Source organism: Aphelocoma coerulescens, unplaced genomic scaffold, assembly GCF_041296385.1.
Source record: "Aphelocoma coerulescens isolate FSJ_1873_10779 unplaced genomic scaffold, UR_Acoe_1.0 HiC_scaffold_143, whole genome shotgun sequence".
In the NCBI taxonomy this organism is placed as follows: domain Eukaryota; kingdom Metazoa; phylum Chordata; class Aves; order Passeriformes; family Corvidae; genus Aphelocoma; species Aphelocoma coerulescens.
The window spans coordinates 153,484-171,038 of record NW_027183494.1 but is presented as its reverse complement, the minus strand read 5'-3'; the positions used below and the strand labels follow the sequence as shown (position 1 = coordinate 171,038).

The 17,555-nt window shown below is 53.7% G+C and overlaps 1 protein-coding gene across 1 annotated transcript in view; it reads right to left on the bottom strand.

Moving 5' to 3' along the window:
- The window catches only part of POLR2A (RNA polymerase II subunit A), a 77,354-nt gene that overhangs the window by 19,147 nt on the left and 40,652 nt on the right, over positions 1-17,555 (bottom strand). The window contains exons 13-19 of the mRNA XM_068998669.1: positions 16,149-16,243; positions 14,535-14,738; positions 10,642-10,864; positions 9,391-9,574; positions 7,377-7,548; positions 2,085-2,190; positions 751-956 (exon numbers count right to left, since the gene is read on the bottom strand). Of these exons, the coding sequence (XP_068854770.1) occupies positions 751-956; positions 2,085-2,190; positions 7,377-7,548; positions 9,391-9,574; positions 10,642-10,864; positions 14,535-14,738; positions 16,149-16,243 (1,190 nt within the window). The remainder of the gene's footprint in view (positions 1-750; positions 957-2,084; positions 2,191-7,376; positions 7,549-9,390; positions 9,575-10,641; positions 10,865-14,534; positions 14,739-16,148; positions 16,244-17,555) is intronic.

Below are 17,555 nucleotides of genomic sequence, written 5' to 3'. Positions count from 1 at the left end.
CGACCCCAAAACCCCAAATACCGACCTCAAATACCCCCAAATCCACCCCAAACCCCCCAAAAGTGACCCCAAACCCCTTCTCACGATGGCCTGGTTGAACTTGGACTCGATCTCGCCCAGCAGCCCATCCAAGGCACCTCCAGATCTGACCCCAAACAGCTCCAAAACCCCAAATACTGACCCCAAACACCCAAAAATGACCCCAAAACCCCAAATCCTGACCCCAAACGCCCCAAAAGTGACCCCAACCCCCTTCTCACGATGGCCTGGTTGAACTTGGACTCAATCTCGCCCAGCAGCCCATCCAAGGCACCTCCAGATCTGACCCCAAACAGCCCCAAAACCCCAAATACTGACCTCAAACACCCCCAAATCCACCCTAAACACCCCAAAAGTGACCCCCAACCCCGTTCTCACGATGGCCTGGTTGAACTTGGACTCGATCTCGCCCAGCAGCCCATCCAAGGCACCTCCAGATCTGACCCCAAACAGCTCCAAAACCCCAAATACTGACCCCAAACACCCCCAAATCCACCCCAAACCCCCAAATACTGACCCCAAACACCCCCAAATCCACCCCAAACACCCCCAAATCCATCCCAACCCCGTTCTCACGATGGCCTGGTTGAACTTGGACTCGATCTCGCCCAGCAGCCCATCCAAGGCACCGCCAGATCTGACCCCAAACAGCCCCAAAACCCCAAATACTGACCCCAAACACCCCAAAAGTGACCCCAACCCCCTTCTCACGATGGCCTGGTTGAACTTGGACTCGATCTCGCCCAGCAGCCAGTCGAAGGCCTCCCCGCTGAGGCGGAACTCCTCCACCATGCGGCGGCTGCAGAGGGTGGAGCGCAGGTGGATGTTGAAGAGCAGCGTCGCGTTCTCCTGCGCCTGCCGGCTCAGAGGGTCCTCCCCGTTCACGATCACCAGCTTGCGGCTCAGCTCCTTCACCCCTGAGGGGGACAGCGGGGTCAAGAGCGGGGATGGGGACCTCCAGGATCTTCCTGGGGTCAACCAGGACCTCCAGAACCTTCCTGAGGTCAACCAGGACCTCCAGAACCTTCCTGAGGTCAACCAGGATCCAAAGAACCTTCTTTGGGTCAACCAGGACCTCCAGAACCTTCCTGAGGTCAACCAGGACCTCCAGAACCTTCCTGAAGGACCCCAAAACCCATCACAGCTTCCTGAAGGACCCTAAACCCATCTCAGCTTCCTGAGGTCCTCAAGAACCTCCAGAACTTTCCTGAGGTCAACCAGGACCTCCAGAACCTTCCTGAGGTCAACCAGGACCTCCAGAACCTTCCTGGGGTCAACCAGGACCTCCAGAACCTTCCTGAGGTCAACCAGGACCTCCAGAACCTTCCTGGGGTCTACCAGGACCTCCAGAACCTTCCTGGGGTCAACCAGGACCTCCAGAACCTTCCTGAAGGACCCCAAAACCCATCTCATCTTCCTGAGATCCTCAAGAACCTCCAGAACCTTCCTGAGGTCAACCAGGACCTCCAGAACCTTCCTGAGGTCAACCAGGATCCAAAGAACCTTCTTTGGGTCAACCAGGACCTCCAGAACCTTCCTGAGGTCAACCAGGACCTCCAGAACCTTCCTGAAGGACCCCAAAACCCATCACAGCTTCCTGAAGGACCCTAAACCCATCTCAGCTTCCTGAGGTCCTCAAGAACCTCCAGAACTTTCCTGAGGTCAACCAGGACCTCCAGAACCTTCCTGAGGTCAACCAGGACCTCCAGAACCTTCCTGGGGTCAACCAGGACCTCCAGAACCTTCCTGAGGTCAACCAGGACCTCCAGAACCTTCCTGGGGTCTACCAGGACCTCCAGAACCTTCCCGGGATCCCAAATCCCCCCCAGAACCTTCTTGGGGGATCACTGAAGACCCCAAATCCCTTTGGGACCACCCCAAGCAGCCTCAGCCCCCTTTTTTTTTTGAGGACCGTGACGGGTCCAAGTCCGCCCCCCCCCCCCCCATCCCAAAACTTCTCCAAAAAATTTCCAAATTGGGCCCAAATTCCTCCATCGGGGTTCAGGGACCACCCCCGGTGGGATTTTGGGGTCCCCCCCACTCACCCTCGACCACCTTGACGGGGTGCAGGTCCGAGGGCAGCCGGGAGTTGATGTGGAAAATCTTCTGAGCGTTCCAGATCATCCGGAGCAGGTTACAGGGGAGCACCACCTGCGGGGGGGGGGGGGGCAGGGGTCAAAATTTGGGGGGCAGGGGTCAAAATTTGGGGATAGGGGTCAAAATTTGGGGGGTAGTGGTCAAAATTTGGGGGTCACAGCCTCAAAAATGAGGGGTCAGTGGTCAAAATTGGGGGCATAGTGGTCAAAATTTGGGGGCAGTGGTCAAAATTTGGGGGGTAGGGGTCAAATTTGGGGGCAGAACCCCAAAAATTGAGGGGTCAGTGGTCAAAATTTGGGGGGCAGGGGTCAAAATTTGGGGGGTAGTGGTTAAAATTTGGGGGGTAGGGGTCAAAATTTGGGGGGTGGTGGTCAAATTTGGGGATAGGGGTCAAAATTTGGGGGGTAGGGGTCAAAATTTGGGATAGGGGTCAAAATTTGGGGGGTAGGGGTCAAAATTTGGGGGGTAGGGGTCAAAATTTGGGGGTCACAGCCTCAAAAATGAGGGGTCAGTGGTCAAAATGTGGGGGAAGGGGTCAAAATGTGGGGGGTAGGGGTCAAAAATGGGGGATCAGTGGTCAAAATTTCGGGGTCACAGCCTCAAAAATGGAGGGGTCAGTGGTCAAAATTTGGGGGTAGGGGTCAAAATTTGGGGGGTAGGGGTCAAAATTTGGGGGCAGGGGTCAGAATTTGGGGGGGCAGGGGGCAAAAATGGGGGCAGGGGTCAAAATTTGGGGGGCAGTGGTCAAAATTTGGGGGTAGGGGTCAAATTTGGGGGGCAGTGGTCAAAAATGGGGGGGTAGTGGTCAAATTTGGGGGATAGTGGTCAAAATTGGGGGGGTAGGGGTCAAATTTGGGGGCAGAACCCCAAAAATTGAGGGGTCAGTGGTCAAAATTTGGGGGGCAGGGGTCAAAATTTGGGGGGTAGTGGTTAAAATTTGGGGGGTAGGGGTCAAAATTTGGGGGGTGGTGGTCAAATTTGGGGATAGGGGTCAAAATTTGGGGGGTAGGGGTCAAAATTTGGGATAGGGGTCAAAATTTGGGGGGTAGGGGTCAAAATTTGGGGGGTAGGGGTCAAATTTTGGGGGGTAGTGGTCAAAATTTGGGGGTCACAGCCTCAAAAATGAGGGGTCAGTGGTCAAAATTTGGGGGTAGGGGTCAAAATTTGGGGGGTAGGGGTCAAAATTTGGGGGGTAGGGGTCAAATTTTGGGGGGTAGGGGTCAAAATCTGGGATAGGGGTCAAAATTTGGGGGATAGTGGTCAAAATTTGGGGGCAGGGGTCAAATTTTGGGGGGTAGTGGTCAAAATTTGGGGGGTAGGGATCAAAATTTGGGATAGGGGTCAAAATTTGGGGGATAGGGGTCAAAATTTGGGGGCAGGGGTCAGAATTTGGGGGGGCAGGGGGCAAAAATGGGGGCAGTGGTCAAAATTTGGGGGGCAGGGGTCAAATTTTGGGGGGTAGTGGTTAAAATGTGGGGGGGTACTGGTTAAAATTTGGGGGTAGGGGTCAAAATTTGGGGGGTAGGGGTCAAAATTTGGGGGGCAGAACCCCAAAAATTGAGGGGTCAGTGGTCAAAATTTGGGGGCAGGGGCCAAAAATGAGAGGGTAGTGGTCAAAATTTGGGGGGCAGGGGCCAAAATGAGGGGGCAGGGGCCAAAAATAGGGGGCAGGGGTCAAAATTTGGGGGTAGTGGTCAAAATTGGGGGGGAAGGGATCAAAATTTGGGGGGTAGGGATCAAAATTTGGGGATAGGGGTCAAAATTTGGGGGGTAGTGGTCAAAATTTGGGGGTCACAGCCTCAAAAATGAGGGGTCAGTGGTCAAAAATGGGGGGTCAGTGGTCAAAATGTGGGGGAAGGGGTCAAAATGTGGGGGAAGGGGTCAAAATGTGGGGGATCAGTGGTCAAAATTTCGGGGTCACAGCCTCAAAAATGGAGGGGTCAGTGGTCAAAATTTGGGGGTAGGGGTCAAAATTTGGGGGGTAGGGGTCAAAATTTGGGGGCAGGGGTCAGAATTTGGGGGGGCAGGGGGCAAAAATGGGGGCAGGGGTCAAAATTTGGGGGGCAGTGGTCAAAAATGGGGGGGTAGTGGTCAAATTCGGGGGATAGTGGTCAAAATTGGGGGGGTAGGGGTCAAATTTGGGGGCAGAACCCCAAAAATTGAGGGGTCAGTGGTCAAAATTTGGGGGGCAGGGGTCAAAATTTGGGGGGTAGGGGTCAAAATTTGGGGGGTAGGGGCCAAATTTGGGGGGTAGTGGTCAAAATTTGGGGGGGTAGTGGTTAAAATTTGGGGGTAGGGGTCAAAATTTGGGGGTAGGGGTCAAAATTTGGGGGGGTAGTGGTTAAAATTTGGGGGGCAGGGGTCAAATTTTGGGGGGTAGTGGTTAAAATTTGGGGGGTAGGGGTCAAAATTTGGGGGATAGGGGTCAAAATTTGGGGGGGTAGTGGTTAAAATTTGGGGGGTAGGGGTCAAAATTTGGGGGGGTAGTGGTTAAAATTTGGGGGGCAGGGGTCAAAATTTGGGGGGTAGAGCCCCAAAAATGGGAGGTCAGTGATCAAAATTTGGGGGTAGGGGTCAAAATTTGGGGGTCAGGGGTCAAAAATGGGGGTCAGGGGTCAAAATTTGGGGGTAGTGGCCAAAATTTAGGGGCAGGGGCCAAAAATGAGAGGGTAGTGGTCAAAATTTGGGGGGCAGGGGTCAAAATGAGGGGGCAGGGGCCAAAAATGGGGGGCAGGGGTCAAAATTTGGGGGGTAGGGGTCAAAAATGGGGGATCAGTGGTCAAAATTGGGGGGCAGGGGCAAAAATTTGGGGCAGAACCCCAAAAATTGAGGGGTCAGTGGTCAAAATTTGGGGGACAGGGGTCAAAAATGAGGGGGCAGTGATCAAAATTTGGGGGGCAGGGGTCAAAATTTGGGGGGTAGTGGTTAAAATTTGGGGTTAGGGGTCAAAATTTGGGGGCAGAACGCCAAAAATTGGGGGGTCAGTGGCCAAAATTTGGGGGGCAGAACCCCAAAAATGGGGGCTGAGCACCCCAGAAAACCCTGGCGGAATTTTGGGGTACCCCAGGAGGGTTTGGGTCACCCTGGGTGGATTTTGGGGTGGCCCAGGTGGATTTCGGGGTTTCTTTGGGGTGGCCCAGGTGGATTTTTGGGGTATTTCGGGTGGATTTGGGGTATTTTAGTTGGATTTTGAGATATTTTGGGTGGATTTTGGGGTATTTTAGGGTTTTTGGGGTGGATTTTGAGGAATTTAGGGTTGAATTTTGGGGTATTTGGAGTTTTTGGGGTGGATTTTGGGGTATTTAGGGTTGAATTTTGGGGTATTTTGGGGTTTTTGGGTGGATTTTGGGGTGAATTTTGGGCTATTTCGGTTGGATTTTGGGGTGGATTCGGGCTCTTTGGGGTTGAATTTTGGGGTATTTTGGGGTGTTTGGGTGGATTTTGAGATATTTTGGTTGGATTTTGGTTGGATTCGGGCTCTTTGGGGTTGAATTTTGGGCTATTTGGGTTGGATTTTGGGGTGGATTTGAGCTCTTTGGGGTTGAATTTTGGGGTTTTTGGTTGGATTTTGGGGTGGATTTGGGCTCTTTGGGGTTGAATTTTGGGGTTGAATCTTGGTTGGATTCGGGCTCTTTGGGGTTGAATTTTGGGGTATTTTCATTGGATTTGGGCTCTGGGGTTGAATTTTGGGGTTGAATTTTGGTTGGATTTGGGCTCTTTGGGGTTGAATTTTGGGGTATTTTCGTTGGATTAGGGCTCTTTGGGGTTGAATTTGGGGTTTTTGGTTGGATTTTGGGGTGGATTCGGGCTCTTTGGGGTTGAATTTTGGGGTATTTTCATTGGATTTGGGCTCTTTGGGGTTGAATTTTGGGGTATTTCGGTTGGATTCGGGCTCTTTGGGGCTGAATTTGGGGTTGAATTTCGGTTGGATTCGGGCTCTTTGGGGCTGAATTTGGGGTTTTTGGGTGAATTTTGGGCTATTTGGGTTGAATTTTGGGGTGGATTTGGGCTCTTTGGGGTTGGATTTTGAGCCATTTGGGTTGGATTTTGGTTGGGATTAGGGCTCTTTTGGGGTTGAATTTGGGGTTGAATTTTGGTTGGATTTGGGCTCTGGGGCTGAATTTGGGGCCATTTGGGTTGGATTTTCGTTGGATTTGGGCTATTTGGGGTTGAATTTTGGGCTATTTCGGTTGAATTTTGGTTGGATTCGGGCTCTTTTGGTTGAATTTGGGGGTTTCGGTTGGATTCGGGCTCTTTGGGGTTGAATTTGGGGTTGAATTTTGGGGTGCATTCGGGCTCTTTGGGGTTGAATTTTGGGGTGGATTTGGGCTATTTAGGGTTGAATTTGGGGCCATTTGGGTTGAATTTCGGTTGGATTCGGGCTCTTTGGGGTTGGATTTTGGGGTTTTCGGTTGGATTTGGGCTCTTTGGGGTTGAATTTTGGGCTATTTCTGTTGAATTTTGGTTGGATTCGGGCTATTTGGGGTTGAATTTTGGGGTTTTCGGTTGGATTCGGGCTCTTTGGGGTTGAATTTTGGGTTGGATTCGGGCTATTTAGGGTTGAATTTTGGGCTATTTTGGTTGAATTTTGGTTGGATTCGGGCTCTTTGGGGTTGAATTTGGGGTTTTTGGTTGGATTCGGGCTCTTTGGGGTTGAATTCTGGGCTATTTCTGTTGAATTTTGGTTGGACTCGGGCTATTTGGGGTTGGATTTTGGGCTCTTTGGGGCTGAATTTGGGGTTGAATTTCGGTTGGATTTGGGCTCTTTGGGGTTGAATCTGGGGTTGAATTTTGGGGTGCATTCGGGCTCTTTGGGGTTGAATTTTGGGGTGGATTTGGACTCTTTGGGGTTGGATTTTGGTTGGATTCGGGCTCTTTGGGGTTGAATTTTGGGGTTTTCGGTTGGATTTTGCTCTTTGGGGTTGAATTTTGGGCTCTTTTGGCTGAATTTGGGGGTTTCGGTTGGATTCGGGCTCTTTGGGGTTGAATTTGGGGTTGAATTTTGGGGTGCATTCGGGCTCTTTGGGGTTGAATTTTGGGGTAGATTTGGACTCTTTGGGGTTGGATTTCGGTTGGATTCGGGCTCTTTGGGGCTGAATTTGGGTTTTTCGGTTGGATTTTGCTCTTTGGGGTTGAATTTTGGGCTCTTTGGGGCTGAATTTGGGGTTTTCAGTTGGATTTTGCTCTTTGGGGTTGAATTTTGGGTTCTTTTGGCTGAATTTGGGGCGTTTGGGGCTGACCTTGCTGTCCCCGGTGGGGAAGATGACCCGCAGCACCTCGCGGTCCTCGCGCATGCGCTCGAACTCGCGCTCCAGCTCGTTCTGGATGTGCGCGTTGGACAGGATGTCCTTGACCAGCTCCTCCTGCAGCGTCCGCCGCAGCGCCCGCTCGTTGGTGTAGTCGAACTTGAACCTGGGGGGAGACCCCAAAAATGTCCCCAAATCTTGGGAGGAGACGTTTTGAGACCCCAAAGTGTCCCCAACTCCCGTTTGAAGACCCCAGATGTTCCCAACTCTTGGGAGGAGACGTTGGAAGACCCCAAAGTGACCCCAACTCCTGTTTGAAGACCCCAAGATGTTCCCAACTCCCATTTGAAGATCCCAAAGTGACCCCAACTCTTGGGAGGAGACGTTGGAAGACCCCAAGATGTCCCCAACCCGTTTGAAGACCCCAAAGTGTCCCCAAATCTTGGGAGGAGACGTTGGAAGACCCCAAAAATGTCCCCAAATCTTGGGAGGAGACATTGGAAGACCCCAAGATGTTCCCAGCTCTTGGGAGGAGATGTTTGAAGACCCCAAGATGTCCCCAACTCCCGTTTGAAGATCCCAAAGTGACCCCAACTCTTGGGAGGAGACGTTTGAAGACCCCAAAATGTTCCCAACTCTTGGGAGGAGACGTTTGAGACCCCAAAAATGTCCCCAAATCTTGGGAGAAGATGTTGGAAGACCCCAAAGTGTCCCCAACTCCCATTTGAAGACCCCAAGATGTTCCCAACTCTTGGGAGGAGACGTTGGAAGACCCCAAAGTGACCCCAACTCCTGTTTGAAGACCCCAAAGTGTCCCCAACTCCCATTTGAAGATCCCAAAGTGACCCCAACTCTTGGGAGGAGACGTTGGAAGACCCCAAGATGTCCCCAACCCGTTTGAAGACCCCAAAGTGTCCCCAAATCTTGGGAGAAGACGTTGGAAGACCCCAAGATGTTCCCAAATCTTGGGAGAAGACGTTGGAAGACCCCAAAGTGTCCCCAACTCTTGGGAGGAGACGTTTGAGGACCCCAAGATGCTCCCAACTCCCGTTTGAGGACCCCAAAGTGTCCCCAAATCTTGGGAGGAGATGTTTGAGACCCCAAAGTGTCCCGAAATCTTGGGAGGAGACGTTGGAAGACCTCAAGATGTTCCCAACTCCCATTGGAAGAACCCAAAGTGTCCCCAACTCTTAGGAAGAGATGTTTGAGACCCCAAAAATGTCCCCAAATCTTGGGAGGAGATGTTTGAGACCCCAAAAATGTCCCCAAATCTTGGGAGGAGACGTTGGAAGACCCCAGAGCGTCCCCAAGTCTTAGGAGGAGACGTTTGAGGACCCCAAGATGCTCCCAACTCCCATTTGAAGATCCCAAAGTGACCCCAACTCTTGGGAGGGGACATTGGAAGACCCCAAAATGTCCCCAACTCCCATTTGAAGACCCTAAAGTGTCCCCAACTCTTGGGAGGAGCCGTTTGAGGACCCCAAAGTGACCCCAACTCTTGGGAGATGTTTGAAGACTCCAAGATGCTCCCAACTCCCATTTGAAGACTCCAAGATGCTCCCAACTCCCGTTTGAAGACCCCAAGATGTTCCCAACTCCCGTTTGAAGACCCCAAGATGTCCCCAACTCCCGTTTGAAGACCCCAAGATGTTCCCAACTCCCGTTTGAAGACCCCAAGATGTTCCCAACTCCCGTTTGAAGACCCCAAGATGCTCCCAACTCCCGTTTGAAGACCCCAAGATGCTCCCAACTCCCATTTGAAGACCCCAAGATGTTCCCAACTCCCGTTTGAAAACCCCAAGATGCTCCCAACTCCCATTTGAGGACCTCAAACTGCTCCCAGCTCTCGGGAGGAGCCACTTGGGGACCCCAAAACGTCCCCAAACTCCCAGAACGAGCCCCTCAATGACCCCAGCCGGGACCACTGACCCCTCCCACGAGCACGCCCTGCCCCGGCGCCGCGTCCCCTCCACGTCCCGTCCCCCCCCGTGTCCTCCTTGCCCCTCACTTCTTCTCGAAGGCCTTGTTGGAGGGTTTGAGGGTGGCCAGGTTCTGGAACTCGACGCTCTCGCCGGCCAGGCCGTCCTCGCCGTAGCGCAGCTGCACCACCTGGTTGATGGAGTTCCTGACGGTGGCGTCGTATTTCACCATCACCGACTCCATGGACTTGATCAGACGCCGCTGGATGTAGCCTGGGAAGGGTGGGAAGGGGTCAGGAGGCATCTGAGGAGGGTTTGGGAGTCCCCAGGAGGCATCTGAGGAGGGTTTGGGATCTCCAGGAGGCAGCTGGGGAGGGTTTGGGGTTTCTAGGAGGCATCTAAAGAGGGTTTGGGGCCTCCAAGAGGCATCTAGGGAGGGTTTGGGGATCCTGAAGGTCTCCAGGAGGCATCTGAGGAGGGTTTGGGGATCCTGGAGACATCTGGGGAGGGTTTGGGATCGCCAGGAGGCATCTAGGGAGGGTTTGGGGTTTCTAGGAGACATCTGGGGAGGGTTTCAGGGTCTCCTGGAGGCATCTGGGGAGGGTTTGGGAATCCTGGAGGTCCCCAAGAGGCATCTGGGGAGGGTTTGGGAGTCCTCAGGAGGCATCTGAGGAGAATTTGAGGCCTCCAGAAAACATCTGAGGAAGGTTTGTGGTTTCCAGGAGACATCTGAGGAGGGTTTGATACCTCCAGGAGACATCTGAGGAGGGTTTGATACCTCCAGGAGACATCTGGGGAGGATCTGATACCTCCAGGAGACATCTAGGGAGGATTTGATATCTCCAGGAGACATCTGAGGAGGCTTTGATACCTCCAGGAGACATCTGGGGAGGCTTTGATACCTCCAGGAGACATCTGGGGAGGTTTGATACCTCCAGGAGACATCTGAGGAGGGTTTGATACCTCCAGGAGACATCTGGGGAGGTTTGATACCTCCAGGAGACATCTGAGGAGGGTTTGATACCTCCAGGAGACATCTAGGGAGGATTTGATATCTCCAGGAAACATCTAGGGAGGATTTGATATCTCCAAGAGACATCTGAGGAGGGTTTGATACCTCCAGGAGACATCTGGGGAGGATCTGATACCTCCAGGAGACATCTGAGGAGGCTTTGATACCTCCAGGAGACATCTAAGGAAGGTTCTGATCTCCTGAAGACACCTGAGGAGCTTTTGGAACCCCCCAAGCTCTCCCCCAGCGACATTTTGGAACCCTGCAGATCCTTTGGGGTGGCATTTTTGACATCCCCGAAGCTCCCTCGGTTGAGGAGGACACTGACCGGTCTCGGCCGTCTTCACGGCCGTGTCGATGAGACCTTCCCGACCACCCATGGCGTGGAAGAAGAACTCGGTGGGGGTGAGACCGGCCAGGTAGGAGTTCTCCACGAAGCCGCGGCTCTCGGGGCCGTAATCGTCCTTGATGAAGTGAGGAAGAGTCCGGTGCTTGAAGCCAAACGGGATCCGTTTGCCTTCCACGTTCTGCTGGCCCACCACGGCGATGACCTGAGGAGAAGACAACCCAGGTGAGGACATTTTGGGACGTCTGCAGGTGAAGGAGATGATGGGACAACACCAAAGCTTGGGTCGGTCGAAGAGTTCCAAGGAGAACGTCAAGGGAAGGGGGGGAAAAAGGTTCTTGAGATGTTTGAAGAGATCAAGATGCTGCCAAGTGGCTTGAAGGTCCATTTGAAGACCATCCCAAAATATCTTGGGGGGATCTCTAAGGTGGCACCAGGACACCTCAAAATTCCTGAGGGCTCCATGAAATTCCTGAGGGTTCCATGAGATATCTCAGAGGGGTTGGGAGTGGTGGGAACCATGCAGGGAATGGGGTCAAAAGGTCCTTGAGGTGCTCCAAAGCCACCCAAAATGTCTTGGAGTAACCTCAAAAGTGGCACCAGGACACCCCAAAATTCCTGAGGGCTCCATGAAATTCCTGAGGGCTCCATGAGATATCTCAGGGAGGTTGGGAGTGGTGGGAACCATGCAGGGAATGGGGTCAAAAGGTCCTTGAGATGCTCCAAAGCCACCCAAAATGTCTTGGGGTGACCTCCAAGGTGGCACCAGGACACCCCAAAATTCCTGAGGGCTCCATGAGATATCTCAGGGGGGTTGGGAGTGGTGGGAACCATGCAGGGAATGGGGTCAAAAGGTCCTTGAGATGCTCCAAAGCCACCCAAAATGTCTTGGAGTAACCTCCAAAGTGGCACCAGGACACCCCAAAATTCCTGAGAGCTCCATGAGATATCTCAGGGGGGTTGGGAGTGGTGGGAACCATCCAGAGACCAGGGCTGAGATGTCCCTGGAGATCCTCCAAAGCCACCCAAAATGTCTTGGGGGGATCTCCAAGGTGGCACCAGGACACCCCAAAATTCCTGAGGGCTCCACGAAATTCCTGAGGGTTCCATGAGATATCTCAGGGGGGTTGGGAGTGGTGGGAACCATGCAGGGAATGGGGTCAAAAGGTCCTTGAGATGCTCCAAAGCCACCCAAAATGTCTTGGGGTGACCTCCAAGGTGGCACCAGGACACCCCAAAATTCCTGAGGGCTCCATGAGATATCTCAGGGGGGTTGGGAGTGGTGGGAACCATCCAGAGAAAGAGCTCAAAAGGTCCTTGAGGTGCTCCAAAGCCACCCAAAGCCACCCAAAATGTCTTGGGGTGACCTCCAAGGTGGCACCAGGACACCCCAAAATTCCTGAGAGCTCCATGAGATATCTCAGGGAGGTTGGGAGTGGTGGGAACCATCCAGAGACCAGGGCTGAGATGTCCCTGGAGATACTCCAAAGCCACCCAAAATGTCTTGGGGGGATCTCCAAGGTGGCACCAGGACATCCCATAATTCCTGAGAGCTCCACGAAATTCCTGAGGGTTCCATGAGATATCTCAGGGAGGTTGGGAGTGGTGGGAACCATGCAGGGAATGGGGTCAAAAGGTCCTTGAGATGCTCCAAAGCCACCCAAAATGTCTTGGGGTGACCTCCAAGGTGGCACCAGGACACCCCAAAATTCCTGAGGGCTCCATGAGATATCTCAGGGGGGTTGGGAGTGGTGGGAAAGTTCTACAAAACCCCACGGGAACCCCCCCCAGACTCCATCAAGTTACTCCAGGAACGTCCTAAAGCCCCCTGAGATCCTCCTGGATCCCCTTAACGACCCCTGGGACTCCTCAAACCTGGGGGATGTCAGTCTTGGACCTCCTGGGCTCCAAAACCACCTCAGAACCTCCAGAACATCCCAAAAATCTCCCCAGGAACCTCCTGAGATCTTCTTGGAACCCTCTGGAGCTCCTCAAATCTCAGAGATGTTGATCTTGGACCTCCTGGGGTCCAAAACCACCTCAGAACCTCCAGAACATCCCAAAAATCTCCAAAAAACTCCACAGGAACCTCCTGAGATCTTGGAACCCTCCAGAGCTCCTCAAATCTCAGAGATGTCGATCTTGGACCTCCTGGTGTCCAAAACCACCTCAGAACCTCATCAAGATCCCAAAAAACTCCACAAAACTCCACAGGAACCGCCCAAACGCCCCTGAGATCCTCCAGGAACCGCCCCAAACCCCACATGGAGCTCCCCAAGATCTCCTGGAGCTCCTCAAACCTGGGAGATGTCAATCTTGGACCTCCTGGGGTCCAAAACCACCTCAGAACCTCATCAAGATCCCAAAAAACTTCACCAAACTCCACAAGAACCACCCCAAACTCCACATGGAGACCTCCCCAAGATCTCCTGGAGCTCCTCAAACCTGGGAGATGTTGATCTTGGACCTCCTGGGGTCCAAAACCACCTCAGAACCTCCAGAAAATCCCAAAGAACTCCACAGAATTCCACAGGAACTCCAGAAAATCCCAAAGAACTCCACCAAACTCCACAGGAACCGCCCCAAACCCCCCTGAGATCCTTCAGGAATGGCCCCAAACCCCACATGGAGACCTCCCCAAGATCTTCTGGAGCTCCTCAAACCTGGGAGATGTCGATCTTGGACCTCCTGGGGTCCAAAACCACCTCAGAACCTCCTCAAGATCCCAAAAAACTCCACAAAACTCCACAGGAACCACCCCAAACCCCACATGGAGACCTCCCCAAGATCTCCTGGAGCTCCTCAAACCTGGGAGATGTTGGTCTTGGAGCCCTTGGCCCCCGAGACCACCTCAGAACCTCCAGAACACCCCAAAAACTCCACAGGAACCTCCTGAGATCTTCTTGGAACCCTCCAGAGCTCCTCAAATCTCAGAGATGTCGATCTTGGACCTCCTGGTGTCCAAAACCACCTCAGAACCTCCAAAACATCCCAAAAATCTCCAAAAAACTCCACAGGAACCTCCTGAGATCTTCTTGGAACCCTCCAGAGCTCCTCAAATCTCAGAGATGTCGATCTTGGACCTCCTGGTGTCCAAAACCACCTCAGAACCACATCAAGATCCCAAAAAACTCCACAAAACTCCACAGGAACCGCCCAAACGCCCCTGAGATCCTCCAGGAACCGCCCCAAACCCCACATGGAGCTCCCCAAGATCTCCTGGAGCTCCTCAAACCTGGGAGATGTCAATCTTGGACCTCCTGGGGTCCAAAACCACCTCAGAACCTCATCAAGATCCCAAAAAACTTCACCAAACTCCACAGGAACCGCCCCAAACCCCCCTGAGATCCTTCAGGAATGGCCCCAAACCCCACATGGAGACCTCCCCAAGATCTTCTGGAGCTCCTCAAACCTGGGAGATGTCGATCTTGGACCTCCTGGGGTCCAAAACCACCTCAGAACCTCCTCAAGATCCCAAAAAACTCCACAAAACTCCACAGGAACCACCCCAAACCCCACATGGAGACCTCCCCAAGATCTTCTGGAGCTCCTCAAACGTAGGAGATGTCGATCTTGGACCTCCTGGTGTCCAAAACCACCTCAGAACCTCCAGAAAATCCCAAAAAACTCCACAAAACTTCACTAAACTCCACAGGAACCACCCCAAACCCCACATGGAGCTCCCCAAGATCTTCTGGAGCTCCTCAAATCTCAGAGATGTTGATCTTGGACCTCCTGGTGTCCAAAACCACCTCAGAACCTCAACAAGATCCCAAAGAACTCCACAAAATCCCAAAAATCTCCACCAAACGCCACAGGAACCACCCCAAACCCCACATGGAGACCTCCCCAAGATCTCCTGGAGCTCCTCAAACCTGGGAGATGTTGATCTTGGAGCCCTTGGCCCCCGAGACCACCATGGATTTGAAGTTGTTGTACTCGGACAGGGACTTCTGGGCCGACGAGCCGGTCTTGTCGCGGGCGTCGTTGAGGATCCGGTTGACCTGGTTCTCGAAGGTCTGCCGGAGGGTGTTGCCCGGCGTGGGCTCCAGCTCGTTGTTGTGGGCCTTCTCGATGACCTGGAGATGCCAAAAAAAAAACCACCCCAAAAAAAGGTCAACAACTCCAAAAGGCCTCGGAATTCCTAAAAAGCTCCAGGAGATTGTTGGGAGATGATCTTGGAAGTCCTGGGGTTCGAAAGTACCTGAGAAGCTCCAGAAGATTCCAAAGAAGTCCAGAAAATTCTAAAAATCTCCAGAAAATTCCAGAGGAACCGCCCCAAACCCCCCTGAGATCCTCCAGGAATGGACCCAAACCCCACATGGAGCTCCTCAAGATCTGCTGGAGCTTCTCAAATCTCAGAGATGTCAATCTTGGACCTCCTGGTATCCAAAACCACCTCAGAACCTCCAGAACACCCCAAAAAACTCCAGAAAATTCCAAAAATCTCCACAAAACCCCCTGAGATCCTCCAGGAACCGCCCCAAACCCCACATGGAGCTCCCCAAGATCTTCTGGAGCTCCTCAAATCTCAGAGATGTCGATCTTGGACCTCCTGGTATCCAAAACCACCTCAGAACCTCCAGAAAATCCCAAAAATCTCCACCAAACTCCACAGGAACCGCCCCAACCCCCCTGAGATCCTCCAGGAACCGCCCCAAACCCCCTTGAAGGTTCCTCCAAACTCCTGGGAGCTCCTGATGGAACTGGGGGTGGTGGGAGCACCTGGGAAGGGGTTGAGATGGCTCTGGAGATGCTCCAGGTCCACCCAGGAAGTTCTGGAGCTGCTCCAGATCCTCCCAGAACATTCTGGAGATGGCTCCAGATCCTCCCCAGGAAGTTCTGGAGATGCTCCAGATCCTCCCCAGGAAGTTCTGGAGACCCCAAATCCACCCAGAAACTTCTGGAGATGCTCCAGATGGACCCAGAACATTCTGGAGATGTACCAGGTCCACCCAGAACATTCTGGAGATGCTCCAGGTCCATCCAGGAAGTTCTGGAGATGCTCCAGATGGACCCAGGAAGTTCTGGAACTGCTCCAGATCCACCCAGGAAGTTCTGGAGATGCTCCAGATCCTCCCCAGAAGTTCTGGAGACCCCAAATCCACCCAGGAAGTTCTGGAGATGCTCCAGATGAACCCAGAATATTCTGGAGATGCTCCAGGTCCACCCAGAACATTCTGGAGATGCTCCAGGTCCATCCAGGAAGTTCTGGAGATGCTCCAGACCCACCCAGAATGTCCTGGAGATGCTCCAGATGGACCCAGGAAGTTCTGGAGCTGCTCCAGCTGGACCCAGAACATTCTGGAGATGCTCCAAAATCCACTCAGAGATCCCAAAATGTGGGTGGGACACCCCAAACCCCCCCCCCCCCCCCACCACCCCATTGAGGTGACCCACCAGAGAACCTCCAAGAACCTCAGGAATTCCCCCCAAAATCTCAACCCGGGCGTGTCCCAGAAGCACCCGGAGGTGCCCGGAAGTCCCACCTCGATGACGTCCTGCTTGGCCTTCTTGATGGTGTTCTGGATGTCCTGGTAGGTCTTGGCGTCGGCGATGGAGTCACCGATGCCGATGGTGTGACCTGGAGGAGACGTTTGGGGTTCAAAGGGGGGGTCCCCCAAAACTCGAGGTCATCTCCAAGTGCCCCTCCCACCCCAAAGAACCAACCCTGGGTTGGGGTCTGGTCACGCTGGAGGATAAAAGGGGGGAGATGGAGACAATGAGGTCACCAAGGGGAGGTCCCAGCCACACATGGACACCTCCAGGGGTCCACCCAAGGACCACCAGGGACACCCAAATCCCACCAAGCTGGGACCTGAGAAGGTCCTCAGGTGACCAAACCCCCATCTGGTGCCACCAGGAGGGGTCCCAACCCTCTGTGGACCTCCTGAAGATCCCCCAAACTCTCCAAAAAGGGGTCCAAGGACCACCAAGACCTCAAGAATGAGGTCCAAGGACCACCAGGGACACCCAAATCCCACCAAGCTGGGACCTGAGAAGGTCCTCAGGTGATCAAACCCCCATCTGGTGCCACCAGGAGGGGTCCCAGCCCTCTGTGGACCTCCTGAAGATCCCCCAAAGTCCCCAAAAAGGGGTCCAAGGACCACCAAGACCTCAAGAATGACCTCGAGGTGCCAACCCCACCATGACCCCTCAGCAGGACCTTCCTGACCCTCAAGGTGCCAACCCCACTATGACCCCCTCGAGGTGCCAACCCCACCGTGACCCCTTGGTAGGACCCTCTTGACCCTCAAGGTGCCAACCCCACCGTGAACCCCTCGAGGTGCCAACCCCACCGTGACCTCTCAGTAGGACCTTCCTGACCCTCAAGGTGCCAACCCCACCACGACCTCCTCGAGGTGCCAACCCCACCGTGACCCCTTGGTAGGACCTTCCTGACCCTCAAGGTGCCAACCCCACCATGACCTCTTGGTAGCACCCTCTTGACCCTCAAGGTGCCAATCCCACCGTGACCCCCTCAAGGTGCCAACCCCACCGTGACCTCTCAGTAGGACCCTCCTGGACCCTCGAGGTGCCAACCGCACCATGACCTCTCAGTAGGACCTTCTGGACCCTCGAGGTGCCAACCCCACCGTGAACCCCTCGAGGTGCCAACCCCACCGTGACCTCTTGGTAGGACCCTCTTGACCCTCAAGGTGCCAATCCCACCATGACCCCCTCGAGGTGCCAACCCCACCGTGACCCCCTCGAGGTGCCAACGCCACCGTGACCCCTTGGTAGGACCTTCCTGACCCTCAAGGTGCCAACCCCACCGTGACCTCTTGGTAGTACCCTCCTGACCCTCAAGGTGCCAACCCCACCGTGACCCCCTCAAGGTGCCAACCCCACCGTGACCCCTTGGTAGGACCTTCCTGACCCTCCAGGTGCCAACC